General features: G+C 36.1%; 1 protein-coding gene across 6 annotated transcripts in view; it reads right to left on the minus strand.

The window, feature by feature from the left end:
* Positions 1 to 13,226, minus strand: part of MARK3 (microtubule affinity regulating kinase 3) — a 128,362-nt gene that overhangs the window by 96,186 nt on the left and 18,950 nt on the right. For all 6 annotated transcript variants that reach the window (XM_020971220.2, XM_078150395.1, XM_020971218.2 and 3 more), the window contains one exon: positions 12,044 to 12,235. In XM_020971220.2, the coding sequence (XP_020826879.1) occupies positions 12,044 to 12,235 (192 nt within the window). The remainder of the gene's footprint in view (positions 1 to 12,043; positions 12,236 to 13,226) is intronic.

Raw genomic sequence — 13,226 nt, forward strand, 5'->3', positions numbered from 1 at the left:
AAATGGAGCATTTAATGCACTGTTGGTGGAATTGTGAACTGATTCAACTGTTCATTCTGTAGAGTAATTTGGAACTATGCCCAAAGGCCTATAAAACCAAGCATACCCTTTGGCTTAGCAATACAATTACTAAGTCTGTATCCCAAAAGAGATTAAAAAAACAAACCAAAAAGGAAAAGGACTTATATGTATAAAAATATTCATAACAGCTCTTTTCTGGTGGCAAAGAATTGGAAATTGAGGAGATGCCCATCAATTGGGAAATGGCTGAAGTATGTGACTGTGATGGCATACTATTGCGCTATGGGAAATGAAGAGTGGAATGCTTTTGGAAAAGTGGAGAGACTTGCATGAGCTGATGCAAACTGAAATGTACTGTATACAAAGTAACAGCAATATTTTAAGATGATCAGCTGTGAATGACTTAGCTATTCTCAGCAATCCAGTGATTGAAGACAATTCTGAAGGACTTATGATGAAAAATGCTATCTATTCTCAGAGAAATAACTGATGGTATCTGAATACTGACTGAAGTATACTTTTTTTGCTTTATTTTTCTTGAAGTTGTTTTTTTTGGGGGGGTGGGAAGGGAGAAAATTTAGAACTCAAAATTTGAAAACAAATGTTAAAAAATGTTGTTTCATGTAACTGAGGGAAAATAAAAAATTATGAAAAAAAAAAGAAAAAGAAAAGATAAAAAGGAGCATATGTTTTATCCTAGAAGTAACAGGAAGCCACTGGAGTTTACTAAATATAGGATTGACTAGGTCAAATTTACATTTAAGCTGCAATGGAGGAAGTGGCTCAGAATAGGGAGAAACTTGAGGCAGAAGACCAATTAGGAAGCAATTGCTACCACCTAGGTGGGAGGTAATAAGGGTTTGAACTAAGGTGGCAGCTGTGGGTAGAGAGAAGGGGTCAAATGAGAAACACAGCAACCGATTAGATAGATATGGTAAGGAGTCCTAGATACTGCCAAGGTTACAAACATGGCAGTCTATCAGTATTAGCAGCATCTTCAGCAGAATTAGGGAAGTTTGGAAAAGGGTGGGGTTTGTGTGAAAAGATATTGAATCTGTTTTGGACATTCTGAGTTTGACTTATCTATAGGATAACCTTTTGAAATGTCCAAAAGGTAACCGATAATGCAGGACTAAAGCTCAGGAGGTTGGACATGGATATATAGATTAGTGTGTCATGAATTTATTGCACAGATGATAATTAAACTCAGGAACAGACGAAGCCACTGAGAGAGAGGGCAGGGTAATTAAGATGGAATCCTAAAGAGGTTAGATAGCAGAATACTGATAATAAATCAGTCATGCAGACTGAGAAGCAAGGGCTAGACGATCAGAAGAAGAATCCAGAGAGCATCGTGTCAGGAAATCCCAGAGAAGAGCAAATAGGCAACAGTGTCACATGTAGCAGATATATAACTTTGGAGTGAGAAATTTCAAGTCTGAAGCCAGATTGCAAAAGGATGAGAAACAAATGAAAGGAAAGGAAGTAGAGGCAGCAAGTATAGACAACTTTCTCTAGGCATTTGACTTAGACAAGTAGGAAACATAAAGCATAATAATTTGATAAAGTCTAGTGAAAGTTTTTAAGGATGGGGAAGAGACTTGGGCATGTTTAAAGGCAGTAGGGAAGAAACCAATAACTGACAAGGAGAGATGTGGGTCAGGGAGTGGGAAGGAAGAGAGAGGCAAGATTGGGAGGGTGGGGGGTAGAAATTATGGTTGTAATATGCCGGAGAAGATGGGAGGGGATAGGATTATCAGCATAGCCAAGACAGGATGGTCTTGGCTATTCACTGCCAGATACTAGGGAAAAGGGGGCTGGGAGGGTTGAGATGAAGAGAAATGGAAAAGGAATTTATGTCAAATGGCCTCACTTTTCTCAGTACAATAAAAAGTGAAGTTCTCAACTGGGAGGGAAAGGGGCAGAGAAGAGGCAGAGAAGGCTTAAAGAAAGAAGGAAAGGTTTGAAAAAATTTTGTGGGGAGTGAGACGGAATCAGTTGGGAGGAGTAAAAGGACTGCCCTGCTGCAAGCTGAGGGCTCAGTTCAAGTTGGATAACATGAAATTTATAATGTACTCAATAAGCACAGCTGCGTAACTTCCTCCAGCTCTGTTCACAAGGCAGACTGTGGGTGTAATCCAGGACTGAGGTTTGGCAAGGAGTAACCAGTAATAGGAGACGGAGACAATGTATTTGAAAGTAAAGGGCAGTATACAGTTAATTAGCTAGGGTCAAGTTTAATGAGAGGAAGGTGAAATCAAAGCAGGCTGAGAAAGGACTGAGGGATAAAGGGATCAGAGATCTCAAAGAGGGCAAGGAGTAGGTGTAGGCTGGATAAGACATAGGCAGAGATAGAATGGTATGAAGTTAGGATACGGTAGAAGAATGCCACAGTTTTTGAATAAGGAAATAACACTTACCAGTAATCATGAGATCCAGCATATGACCACCTTTATGTGTGCCTGAGATAGAAGGAATCAGAGCAAAGAGAATAAATCATAGGATTTAATGAGACTGAGGAATTAGGTGGTTAGGAAGTTAGAGAAAGAATCAACATGATGTTGAACTCTTACAGTTACAAGGACAAAGCTTTGGGGAGGAAAGACAGTGAGCCAGGTGATAAACTCCTTGAGAAAGAAAGGAAAATGATATAGGGGCCAATATTTATTCAGCACCATAACCAATCAAAATAGCAAAGGATTATTTTAGAGAACTAGAAAAAAAGATGACAATATTTTTCTGGAGTATCAAAAGGTGAAGAAACTGAAGGAAAATAATGGAAAAAGTGAACAGGGAGTCTTTTAGTACCATATCTCAAACTATAAGACAAGCAGTAATCATCAAACTATTTAGTACTGATTATAAAAGGGAGGCTGATCAGTAAAACAGATGAGGTATACGATATACCGATAGAAATAAATATAATAGCACATAGTATTTGCTCAATAAACACAAAGCCCCAACTACTGAGATAAGAACAACACTATTTGATAAAAATTGCTTGCAAAACTGGAAAGAAGTTTGGCAGAAATCAGATTTTGACCAACACTGCATATCAAATATGAAGACAGCTCCAAGTGGATAGGGGGTTTAGATACAAAAAGAAGTATCATAGTTCAATTAGAAAAGTTAACATAGAACATACCTTTCACAACCATAGACAATGGAAAAGTTCATGACTAAACAAGGATAAGAAGATAAAATTAACAACTTTAATTATATAAAATGTTATATAAATAAAGCTAAGTGAAATTAAAATTAGTAGGGAAACAGGGAACTGGGGAAACAAGTCTTTGCAGCAAGTCTTTCTGATAAAGATCTCAAGTCTAAGATGTAGAAGGTACTGATTCAAATATATAAGAACACCCAATCCCCATTTATAAATGGTCAAAGTACTTGAATATACAAGTACAAAGGAATCTATTAACAACCATATAAAAAAAAAGGCTCTAAGACATTAGTTAAAAAAAATTGTAAATTAAAAAAAAAAACCCTCTCTGGCCCCACCTCACACCCATCAGATTGGCCGTTTGGATAGAGAAGCAAAATGACAAATGTTGAAGACATTGGAAGGTCTGCAGTGAAAACAGCAAATGATCCTAGCTAACTTTACATATCTCTTGACCTAGCCATTATCAATACTAAAGCCTATATTCAAATTGAGCTAATAAAAAAGAGAAAAGACATATACAAAAATATTTACAGCAATTCTATTTGTTGTAGCAAACAACTAGAAATTATGAGGGTGCTCACCAAATGGGAAATAGCTATTATGACACATGAATGAAATGAAATCTTATTTTGTCATAATGATGACAGGGGTGGTTTTGGAGAAACTTGAGAATATCTGTATGAACTAACGCAGAATGAAATAAGCTGAACCATATGACCAAATACAACTCCCAGGACTGATGATAAAACCCACTTCATGACAGAGAAGCGATAGCTTCAAAGTAAAGAATGAGACATATGTTTTCAGACAGCGTTGATGTTGAAATTTATTTTGCTTGACTAAGATTATCTCTACGAGGGTTTGGTTTTTCTTTCTTTCTTTCTTTCTTTCTTTTTTTTAACATATAGAAGAGAACTGAACGAAAGCCAAAAGAAAAAAGCCAAGCAGAACAGCTTCGAGAATTATGTTGCCCAGTTCTGAAAACTTTGCCCAAAACAATAGGTGATACTTATATAGCATTTTTAAGGTTTACAAAGTACTTTTCATGCATAATCTCCTTTTGACCCTCGTAAACCAGTGAGAAAGGTGCTTTATTCTCATTTTAGGGATGAGAAAATTGAGTGTGAAAGAGATTAAATAAATGACCAACTGTAATTCAAACTCGGATCTTTCTGACTACAAATACAGTATTCTATTTGATACATCATTCTACCAATGGTAATATACCTCTACAGTAAATACGTTAAATTTTTCTATGACCACAAGTGGACAGGGCTTTGGGTTCCTCTCATATTCAGGGCTTAAATCACATGGTAGCTAAGAATCTTTATCCTATATACCATTACACACAAGAGTGAGAGCCAAGGATGTCAAAAGCCATTCAGGAGAGAGGACTCTCATCTGCAGAAATGCTTAGAACATCATCCCCATAGCTAGGTCCAACTATAAAACGATGTCTTGAATAACAAAGAGGGGATGAGGATTTAAATTTTTTTCTAAGTCATCACCTCTTATTAAGTAATACTTTTCTTTGCAGGCAATGGCTGAGTGGAGCTCTCAGCATTCATTCTACTATAAGACTATTAAAGGTCTTCATCTCACCTTAATATCAGCAACTGAAACTGAGTATTAATACAGCGAAAGGGCTTTGCTTTTTTACTGACTCAGAATGAATCAAGGCCCTCAATCATCAAAGCCACTTTCTATACTTAGGGAGCTTAAAAAAAAGTTGTATTAATAATGGCTTTTGTTTTTGAATCACAATAGTGGCTGCATATCCCACTCTACCTTCATTCTGGGAATGAATCTTCTCTTGGAACAAAGGAAAATAGTTAAGTAAAAATAATACAAGTGACCCTTTTAATGCATGTAATAATGATGATGATAACTAGCATTTATATAGCTCTGCAAGGCTTTGCTTTTTAAGCTCTTCAACACTTTATATGTTACTTAATTTGATCCTCATAATGAACCTGTGAGGTAGGTGCTATAGTTTCCTCCATTTTACAGATGAAGAAACTTATCTGGGCCTGACAGAAGTTAAGTGATTTATCCACAATCATATGTACAGCTAGTGAATATCTGAGGCAGGCTTTGAACCCAAGTCTTTCTGACTTCAAGTCCACACTCTGTACACGGTTCCAACTAGCTTCCCTGCCCCAGGCTTCTCCTCTGAAAACAGAACATTCTCTGTTCTCTAGGACCATTACTAGCTTTTTAATTACTCAGGGACAGAAGCAGCATGGTACAATGGAAAGACTAATGACTTTGGAGTCAGAATACCTGGGTTTAAATTCTGGCTCTATACTGCATCTGTGACCCCAGGTAATTTACTTCATCTCTGCACTAACATTTAGTAAGAGTCTACTATGTGCGCGCTAGGCCTGGTGTGAGGTACTGGGATACAATGATTAAAAACAAAACAGTCCCTGTCTCAGGAGAAACAACATCTACACTGTTATTTTGAATTTGTTTTATGTATACAAAATTTAAAAAGATTATTTGGGGAGCGACTAACAATAGGGGGATTCAGGAATAAACTCATATAGAAAATAGCATTTGAGGTGAGTTTTGGGGAAAAAAAAAACCCTAGGGATTCTAAGTGGTAGAAATGAGGAGGGAGTGCATTCCAGGCATGGATGACTAGCCTGGGTAAAGGCATAGCGGCGTCAGAGAATAGCAATTAGGCTTGTTTAGAGGGATCATAAACTTGTGTGACACAAATAAAGTCTGCTCACGGGTAGGCCGAGCTAATATAATAAAAACGACAGTTCTACCTAAGCTAATTTACTTACTCAGTGCCATACCAATCAAACTACCAAAACATTAGTTTATAAAGCTAGGAAAATAATGACAAGATTCATCTGGAAAATCAAAAGGTCCAGAATATCAAAGGAACTAATGAAAAGAAATGCCAGGGAAGGTGGCCTAGCCTCACCAGATGTTAAATTGTATGATAAAGCAGCAATCATAAAAACTACTTAGCACTGGCTAAGAAATAGTGGTGGATCAGCGGAATAGGTTAGGTACACAAGACACAGTACTCAATGACTATAGTAATCTACTGTTTGACAAACCCAAAGATTCCAGCTTCTGAGATAAGAACTCACTATTTGACAAAAACTTCTGGAAAAACTGGAAAAGAGCATGCCAGAAACTAGGCACAGACCAAAAGCTCACATCTTATACCAAAATAAAGTCAAAATGGGTACACGCTTTAGATAGAAAGGCTGATACTACAAGCAAACTGGGAGACCAAGGAATAGTTTACCTGTCAGATTTATGGAGAACAGAAGAAATGTATGACCAAGCAAAAGAGAAAACATTATGAAATGCAAAATGAATAATTCTGATTACATTAAATTGAAAAGGTTTTGCACAAACAAAGCCAATGCAATCAGGATTAGGAGGGAAGCAGAAAATTGGGAAAGAATTTTTACAACCAGTGTTTCTGATAAGGGCCTCATTTTTAAAATATATAAAGAACTAAGTCAAATTTATAAGAACACAAGTCATTCCCCAGCTGAGAAATGGTCAAAGGATATGAACAGGCAGTTTTCAGATGAAGAAATTAAAGCTATCTATAGTCATATGAAAAAATGCTCTAAATCACTATTGATTAGAGAACTGCAAAGCAAAACAACTTTGAGGTACCACATCACACCTATCAGGTTGGCTAACGTGACAAAACAAGAAAATGATACATGTTGGAGAAGATGTGGGAAAACTGGAATATTAATACATTGTTGGCGGACTTGTGAACTGATCCAACCATTCTGGAGAGCAATTTGGAACTATGCCCAAAAGGCTATAAAAATATGCATACTCTTTGACCCAGCAACAGCACTTCTAGGGTTATATCCCAAAGAGATCATAAAAATGGGAAAAGGACCCACATGTACAAAAATATTTATAGCAGCTCTACACGGGTTGGCAAAGAATTGGAAATTGAGGGGATGCCCATAAATTGGAGAACGGCTGAACAAGTTGTGGTATATGAATGTAATGGAATGCTATTGTGCTATAAGAAATGACGAGCAAGCAGACTTCAGAAAAACCTAGAAAGCCTTGTGTGGACTGAGGCTGAATGAAGCAAGTAGAACCAGGAGAACATTATACACAGTAACAGCCACCCTGTGTGATGACTAACTTTGACAGACTTAGCCCTTCTCAGCAATGCAAAGATCTAAGACATCTCCAAAAGTCTCATGATGGAAAATGCTATCCAGAGAAAGAACTATGGAGTTTGCATACTATTTGCTCTTTCCCCCCCCCTTCTTTCTTGTGGTTCCTCCTGTTGGTTTCAATTCTTCTTTACAACATGACTAACGTGCAAATATGCTTGCATGCTGTCTTGGGAAGAAAATTTAAAACTCAAAAGCTTATACAGAAGAATGTTGAAAACTAAAAATCAATTGATTAAAAAAAATGTGTGTGACAGAGAGCTTAAAAGGGTAAGTTGGAGCCAAGTTGTGAAAAGCTTTAAGTAAAAAAAGGACGAGTTTACTAGAGGCAACAGGGAGCCATTACTTCGTTGAGAAGAGGAGTGATATAGTCAACTTGTACTTTAGAAATATCACTTTAGCAGCCATATGGAAGATTGGTTGGAGAAGTAAGAGAATTGAGGCAGGAAAACAAATCAGAGGCTATTGCAATATTCCAAATGAGAGGTGATGAGGGCCTGAATCAGGGTGGTAGCCCTGTGGAAAGAAAGGAAATGAATGTGAGAGATGTAGGGAAGTACAATCAACAAGACGTGGCAGCTGATTGGATCTAGAGGGTAAGGGAGAAGGAGGAGTTGAGAATTACTAAGGCTGGTAATGTGGGTGACCAGAAGGACAGAGGTGACCTCAACAGAAATAGAAAATCTGGAAGAGGAATGAGTGTGGAAAGGGAAAAGGTTATTTGTTCCCTTTTGGACATGATGAGTATGAGATATTTATAAGGATATCTAGTCTGAAGCATCTAATAGAGAACTGAATATATAGGACTGGAACAGAGTAACACTAAAGTTGCTTCTTTTAATGCATTTTTCACTAATATTATTACACTGGTTCCACTTATTTCACTTTTTAATCAGTTCACAAAAATACATTTTGGCATACAAAAGACAATAAATGCTGATTAATGTTTCTGTGAATTTCTCATATTCACTAGTTCTTACAGCACAATATTCTATTACTTTCATATACCACAGTATGACCAGTTATTCCCCAACTGATAGGCACTACATTGCTTCTATTTCTTTGCTATAACACAAAGAGCTGCTGTAAATATTGATATGTATTGGACATTTCCCCCCCCTACTTTTTATCACCTCAGGGTATACCACAGTAGTAAAATCACAGGGTCAGATGAACATTTTAATCTCTTTTCTTATACAACTACAATCTGCCATACTTACAGAATGGTTGCACAAATTCATAGGTCCAACAATGCATCCAAAGCCCCTCCAAAACTCTTACTATTCTTTGATGTTTTTGATAAATCATATAATGTGAAGCAAAACCCCAATTCTGTTTTAATTTGCATGTCCTATTATTACTGATTTGGAATAATCATATGGTTACTGATTGTGATTCCTCTTTTGAAAACTGTGCATGTTATTTTACCACTTGTCGAGGTGGAACCAGTATCTGCTATGCTTTCATCAATTCCCTATATACCTTGGATGTCAAACAGATATCAGATTTTATCAATAATATTTTTATCAATAAAGATTTCTTTCCTACTCAACAAATTTTTTTGCTTATTTTCATTTTACTGATTTATGGGTTCTTTAAAAATTACTTATGTCCCTTCTTTGGCTAAAACTATCTTCCAACCATAGCTATCTATGAAAAGCACCTCCATTCTCTAGGATTTTTTTTAAAATGATGTGATCTTTTATGTTTTAAGTAGAATATCTATTTGGAGGTTATTGAAGTATACAGAGTAAGACTGACTATCTAAACCTAATTTATGCCAAGCTGCTTTCCAGTTTTCCCAACAGTTCTTGTCAAATATGAACTTCTTTAGATTATCTTCTATCTGGGGTTTTATCAAATGGTAGACTCCTATTTTTTTACTGATTGTGTTTATTGTTACTTTTCTATCTTAAAACCAGTGCAAAATCATTTGTATGATTGCTGCTTTGTAATATAACTTGAGGTCTGATAATACTATGAAGTGCACTTTCTTAAAAAGTCCCTTTTTTTAAAAAGTAAGCAAGTTATTTCTAATTTCTATTGACCTAAGGGACAAGAGAAGTGCAAGAGGCTTCACTATTGAGTAAACTGAATGGGAAAAAACTATTAAGAGGAAGAAACATACAGGTGGTAGTAATTTTATTTTTGTAAACTCCTGTTTAATTGATAATTCTCTTAAGGGGGCTACTCTGTAAAAAACCTGAGGCAGTTTTATAATCTCAAGCTTTCTTTAGCCTAGTAAAGAAGTAACTTATTGTAATCAAACTACTAAATCTCACTCTAGTTAACAAGATTAAACATAAGGGAAGGGTAGTCACTCTATGACTAGATGTTGCAACCTATCCATGTATTCTCTTGTGAGCTTCTTGTCCATAATCTTCCATCTCAGAGGCCTTCCTCTAGGTCTTTTACATTTTGCAGGTGTGAGTACAACACCCATGTAGTCCGAATGTTTCCACACTGCATCTCCCTAACCCCACCTCACCTTTTCCAACAATATTTCCAAAATGATTTAAGTTAACTCACTTCTAGATGGTAGACCACCTCTGGAAAAGTAGCTGGAGCCTCCATTGGCTTGAACACCATGCATATAAACTAACCTATAGGTCACTCCTGCTTTTTATTTTACCATTCTTAAACCAAAGTACCAATAAAGAAAGGAAAAGTCTGTGATCAGGGAAAAAAATCAGAACTGAATGCATACAGAAGTATGCTTGAAAGGTATATTAATACAATCTCTTCAACTTCAAATAGTCTAGGTACCTAAAGTAAAATCATAATCAGTGGAGACTCACTGAGTTGGAAAAGTCATCAAAGGCCATTTAGCCTAACCCATGACTGAATAAGAATCCTTTTTACAGAATTTCCAACAATGGTTATTCAATTTTTGCATAAAGATCTCCAGGAAGTGGTAAAGCCATTACCATTCCACTTTTGGATGTGACACAAACATTATATGCAGCTTTCCCAATAATTACTAAAGTTGTGTTCCAAAAACCCAGAGAGAAAAGGGTATCAAGGAGGAGAGGGCTTAGAATGAGGTCTAAGATAAGGCCGTTGAATCTGGCAACTAAGAGATCATTAATGAAGTTTAGGAAGAATTAGGTCAGAAGCCAGATTATAAAGGGTTGAAAACAGAAAATAAAATATGTGCAGATAACACCAAAAGCTATTCCACAATTCTACATTCCTTCCTTTAAAGCAAATTTTTATCTACTCTGTATCTTCTATGTACCTATTTATGTACATACTGTCTGCCCCATAAGAATGTAAGCTCCTTATGGGCCAGGATTGTTTTTAATTTTTCTTTAAATGTTGGCTGGTTGAATTATATACGAACTGTTTTAAAAAGAATTATTGAAAACTACAAATGAACACATGCTCTAAATCCCTAACAGTAAGAGATATGCAAATTAAAATAACAGATTTCACCTCACTCCGTATAAATTGGCAAAAATGAGAAGAAATGGAAATGTCAATATTGGAGAAGTTGTGGGAAAACAGACACGTGAATAAACTATGGAACTCTTAACAGATCTGCATGTCAATTTGGATTTATGTAAACAGTAATTAAACAGTTTACACTCACCCTTTGACCCGCTGCTCCCACTACTGGGTATACACCCCCAGAAAGTCAAAGACATAAAGACAGATTCAAAGTATCCATAGCAGCATTCTTTATGTTAACCAAGAACTAGAAACAAAGAATGTGGTCCATCAACTGGGACATGGTTGAAAAAATTATGGTATATTAATCGAATGGCATGTAACGTGCAATAAGAACAACAAATGAGACACATGGGAAGATTTTCATGAACCGATGCAAAACAAAACAATCAGAACCAAAAGAATAGCATACATAATGACTACAACAACTGTCAATGAAAAGATCTCTAAAAAGAAGTTACACTGCTAAGTACCCAAAAAACAATGAATGTCCTGGAGAACAAATACTACAATGAAATGTAACTTTCCACTGATGAAGAGAAACAGGAGAGTATTAAGAACACTATCACGCGTGGCCACTGTTACATGCCTATAACTTAATTGTTTTTCTTAGTCAAAAGGTATAAGGTGGGAGAATCAATAGGAGGGTTAGAAGAGTTCAAGATGACTTAAAAACAAAAGGCATCAATAAACTGAATTTTATTAAAGGGTTAAAAGAGAAAAGTACATGTTTTATAGTTTCCTTAATGTCAAACAGCAGTTGAGTTGTTTCAATAAATTTATTTTGTACAACTAATTACGGAGTATTAGTCCATGAAGCCTGGGACTTAGAAACAAGGAAAAGTAAGGAACTGACCTAACTATTCTGTTTCCATGGTTCTACCTTTCTCCTAGGTCAATAAACATCAAGAAGACTTTCAGAGCTGACTAAACTTCTGATTATGAAGACATAATCTGCAAAACCAATGTCAAAAAACATCAGATGACAAAATATATAATATGTATTATAGTCATATGTAACATAAAATATATAACATAAATATCAATGATATAATGAAAACTATCAAAACCATTCACTGAAGAATCACACTCATTTAACATTTTAAACAGACAGGCAATCATAGATATTTTTATTTACAAATACATATACACATTGCAAAAGGTAGCTTTGTATTTTTTTTTTACATCAAAAGTAAATGTAATAATCAGCACTTACTTCTCTGCCTGTAAGGATGTGTCTTGCCAGTTTCACTTTTGCAAAATTTCCCTTTCCAATTGTTTTCAGAAGTCTGTAGTTTCCAATATGAGGCTGTTCATCTGCACAAGAAGCTACTGAGTTTCTACAGCGAGCTCCAGAGCGCCCAGTTCGAGAGGTAACTTCTTGACGTCCATCTCCATGAGATGTGTGCTAAAGTAATAACAACATACACAAGGATAAGGAAATAAAAGAACACACAGTACTTGCCAAGTTTTAAGAGCCTCTGGTTGAAGAAATAACATTACTGCTTACAAATTAAAACGAATTTTAGCCTCATTGTATCATCAGCTTGTGAACTTTGTTTATTATATTAACCTTAAGAGAGAAAGAATGGAGGAATATTTGGAAGAACAGAAATATAGAAAACTATCTAAGTTCAACTTAATGATTTGAAAGAGCAAACTACCCTGGAGTCAGGAGTACCCGAGTTCAAATCTGGCCTCAGATACATAAAAACTCACTAGCTGTGTGACTCTGGGCAAGTCACTTAACCCCAACTGCCTCATTAAAAAAAAAAAAAGCAAACTAATTTACAAATATGCTTCTCTTAAAATATCAGCAGCAAGGATTTAGATTTGTGGAGCCCTTTTCCAAAAGCATTTCTGCATAGTTATATTTGATCCTCACAACAAACCTATATGGAATAGGTTTGCAGACAGGTACCATCCTCCTTTCACAGATGAGTAAATTATACCTTAGGAGATAAGTGATTTTGCTCAAGGCCAAAAGCTATTAAGTAACAAAGTTATAACCAGAGCCAAGCTTCCCTAAAATTTAAGTCCTGTTCAATTTCCACTATACTAGGCTGTCTATAATCATCCAAAAGGTACACCTATAAACACTTAAATTAGAAATTAAAGCCACATAACCACATAAGTTGCTAACTTTTCCCCAAGTTAAGGCACTCTTTTAAACACAAACTTCAAAGGCTAAATAGCATCTATACACTTTATCTCTCCTGACCACCTCCTCCAAGGCTATATATATATATACACACCATTTTCTAAACTCTTTTCCTCTCTAAGTTGTCCTGGATCAATAGCACTAGTCAGCGGCCCAGATTTTGTCTCACATAACTAGTCTCATCCCTTTAGCTCTACCACCACTTTCCTGGACAATCATGTAGGAGACACTTTTAAGT

The sequence above is a fragment of the Phascolarctos cinereus genome, unplaced genomic scaffold, assembly GCF_003287225.1.
Source record: "Phascolarctos cinereus isolate Bilbo 61053 unplaced genomic scaffold, phaCin_HiC Scaffold_2;HRSCAF=192, whole genome shotgun sequence".
NCBI lineage: Eukaryota > Metazoa > Chordata > Mammalia > Diprotodontia > Phascolarctidae > Phascolarctos > Phascolarctos cinereus.